Genomic DNA, 3,361 nt, shown 5'->3' with positions numbered 1-3,361 from the left:
CATGATGGGGAAAATGAAAAGCCAACCGACTTAATGGGAGAGAACATTTGCTAGCTATAGATTGGCTAAGCATTAATAACCCGCCCATATACCAACCTCTTACAACTCAACAACAAAAAGTCAAGGAACCAGATCAAACAATTGGCAGAGACTCAATATAAAATGTTCTTTAAAGGTGACATACAAATGAACAATAATTCCGCGATAAAATAAGCGGTGTCATAATTATCACAGAAATGCTAATCAAAGCCATGTTGAAGTAGCCTTTCACACCCACTAGTAGCCTATCATTCTTTTTAAAAGGAGAATACCCATGTTGGCAATTGTGTGGAGAAATTGGAAGCCTTATACTTTGCTGGTGGGAATGTAAACTGATGCTGCCACTGTGGACTACAGTCCGGAATTTCCTCAGAAAGTTATACATAGAAAGTACCATTTGACTCAGCAATTCCACTCCCAGGTACATGACCTACAAAAACTGAAAACATGGCCCTAGTCAGCTTGGCTCAATGGATAGAGCATCAGGCTGTGGACTGAAGGGTCCCTGGTTTGATTCCGGCCAAGGGCACATGCCTGGGTTTCCGGCTCGATCCCCAGTAGGGGGTGTGCAGGAGGCAGCCAATCAATGATTCTCTCTCATCGTTCATGTTTCTATCTCTCTCTCCTTCTCCTTTTCTCTCTGAAATCCATAAAGAAATGTATAAAAACAAAACAAAACAGAAAACTTGTCTAAAGAAAAAATGTACATCAAATTCACAGCAGTATTATAACTGCCCAAAACTGGAAACACCCTAATGTCCATCAACTAATCAACAGAAGAACTGAATGTGGTACATCCATACAATGGACTATTATTCAGACAACCCCTAACGCCCCTGTTCTCAGTTAGAGAAGATGTGCACACAGCCAGATCCCTCCATGCCGTGGACAGCTCCACAGTCACAGAGACGGGAGGTGGGGCCGGGACATCTGTCTTATTGATGGCAAAGGACTTGTTAGGTCCTTCAGGTGAAAAACAAGTCTCACAGCAGCGTGTGGACACTGCTCATATCGAGGGGGATACTGAGCTTCTGAGGGCAGACTTCAGTGCCTTTACTCTAAGGAAAAAGTCTTTTGTTTTTAGTGATTGATGGAGAGAGAGAGGGAGAGAGAGAGAGAGAGAGAGAGAGAGAGAGAGAGAGAGAGAGAGAGAGACATTGGTATGCTGTTCCAATTATTTATGCATTCATTGGTTGTCTCTTGTATGTGCCCTGACCGGGGGATTAAATTCACAACCTTGGTGCACTGGGGCAGCACTATAACCAACTGAGGTACCTGGCCAGGCCCAACTTCAGTGCTTTCTTCATTATTGGCCATGTGACTATATTGCTTGTTCAAAAATACATAAATTAAACTATTGGAGGAAAATGAAAACAGGAGCCTGGAGGATTCATCAGGAGATGAAGGACCATGGCCTTGAGAGGCAGCTCAGCCATGTGGAGGGTTCCCAGTTCTCCTGGTGCAGCTGACAGGGGCTGGGAGAAGTCCTCGGGGAGCGAGGGGCCAATGGGGACAGCTGCTCACAGCGGCAATGGGGCTGAGGAAGAAGAGGGACCATGGGGTTCATCCACAGGGGGTGTCTGGTCACCGGTGAGTCCAGGATGATACAGGGTCCGGCCCTGTCCAGATCTGGAAACTGCCCTGCTCCCTACAGCCCATGAGGGGCTCCTTCTTACCTGTGCCATCTCCTAGGCAACCACCTGGTGTTTGGTTCTGCAGGACACCTGGGACAGGAAGAGAGGAGTTCGCTGGTCAGTGAGCTGAGACAGGGTGAGGATTGTTTAGGCATTGCACTTCCACCCTCAGAGACCACAGAAATGCAAGAGGGACAGGGCTTGTGTCCTTGAGGTCCCCTACACAGCCAGGTCCCCAGGACAAAGCACCCAGCACCCCTGCCTGGCCCTCCTGCTCTGCACACCCTCAGGGACCTGCTGTTCCGACCCAGCACTCACAGGTGACATTGAGCTGGATGGTTGTCTCCACGGTCACACCAGCACCAGGAAAATGCACCTGACAGGTGAGGTTGGTGCCGTGATCCTGGGGCCGTGGGGTGAGGGTGAGCACGGAGGAGAGGCGGGTCCTGGGGCCCAGGGAGCTGTGGGCAGCTGACGTCCAGGAGAAGATGGGGGGCGTGCCCCGCTCACAGGCCCAGGGCACAGAGCAGGTCAGGTTCCTGGGGAGGCCGCTCTCCAGGGGCCCCGGGATGAGGATGTGGGGTGTGTGGTTGAGGGCTGGTGAGGAGGGGGAGACAGGGGATCAGGAGGGAGGGTCCCAGGTGCAGCCCTGAGAGAAGCCTCGGGTTTTGGTCCAGCTCCTTTCTCTGAGCCCAGCACACTGTACCCCCACCCCCTCCCAGGATGGGGTCCATCCCAGCCCTGCCCGGGGCCACTATGAACTTCTCCCAAGGCCTCTCCTGGAGCCCGTTCCTTACCCGTGACACGCACTGAGAGCATGTTATGTTTGTAAGAATATTTAAACCCTGGGGAACCTTCCCTCTCCACTTGAAAAAAATATAATCTCTCATCTGTCCTCCTGGCGTCTCTGATGTCCAGGGAGCAGTTCTTGGTTCTGGGATCCCCAAGGAGGTGGAATCGGCCCTGGGTCTCCTCCTGCACTTTACGAGTCTGCTTGCTTGTGACCACAGCAGCATCGTGGAATTCATTAGCTCCTTCTGGGAACCAGGAGCCATATGTAGGGAGAGAAGTCCCAGAGGTCCATGATGCAGTGAAGGTGCAGGATACAGAAACACACAAGCCCTCCTGCACTGTCACCGGTGTCTGTACGCTCACTGTGTATCTTCCATCCTGAGCCAGGGACCCTGCAGAAAAAGGAGGGTCAGCTGCAGCCCCCGCCCAACACCCCCTTCTCCCCTCAGACACTCACCTGCCCACAGCAGAGGCAGCAGCCACAGCATCTCTGACATGGAGGGCTTCTGGGCTCCTGTGGGTGAAAAAAGAATGAAGACAGTGGGAGAGGAGACCGTGTTGAGACCACGGAAGCTGGAGAGGAGCATGAGAACTTGGCCGTTCACTAAAGAGGAACCTCGGAGCCCAAGCGCTTTCCCTCTCTGCACAGAGCAGGCAGACACCCCACAGCCCAGAGACCCAGGACACCCTCCCAGAGTAGGACAGACAGGAAGCTCACCCGGAGTCCTGTCCAATCTCGGGTCTTCCCTGCAGCTCCGGAGCTGAACCGGGACCGCTGAGGACATCTGAGGAGAGGACACGGGAGTTTCCTAAGGTCCCCCCTTTGGGGGCTTTTCTGAGCTCTGGTGTCTACACCAGGCATGTAAAATACACGTAAGGGTCTTAGGTAAAGTGTC

The 3,361-nt window shown here is 52.4% G+C and overlaps 1 protein-coding gene across 1 annotated transcript; it reads right to left on the bottom strand.

The window, feature by feature from the left end:
* Positions 1-1,022: 1,022 nt before the first annotated feature.
* On the bottom strand, positions 1,023-2,989 carry LOC102423162 (myeloid cell surface antigen CD33-like). The gene is made up of 4 exons (XM_023747596.1): positions 2,923-2,989; positions 2,471-2,857; positions 1,992-2,270; positions 1,023-1,081 (listed from the first exon to the last, which is right to left on the bottom strand). The coding sequence occupies exons 1-4, from the start codon at positions 2,960-2,962 to the stop codon at positions 1,023-1,025; spliced, it is 765 nt and encodes a 254-aa protein (XP_023603364.1). The 5' UTR covers positions 2,963-2,989.
* Positions 2,990-3,361: the final 372 nt, after the last annotated feature.

This window comes from Myotis lucifugus, unplaced genomic scaffold, assembly GCF_000147115.1.
Source record: "Myotis lucifugus unplaced genomic scaffold, Myoluc2.0 scaffold_924, whole genome shotgun sequence".
In the NCBI taxonomy this organism is placed as follows: Eukaryota; Metazoa; Chordata; class Mammalia; order Chiroptera; family Vespertilionidae; genus Myotis; species Myotis lucifugus.
This window is presented reverse-complemented; position numbering and strand designations above follow the sequence as displayed.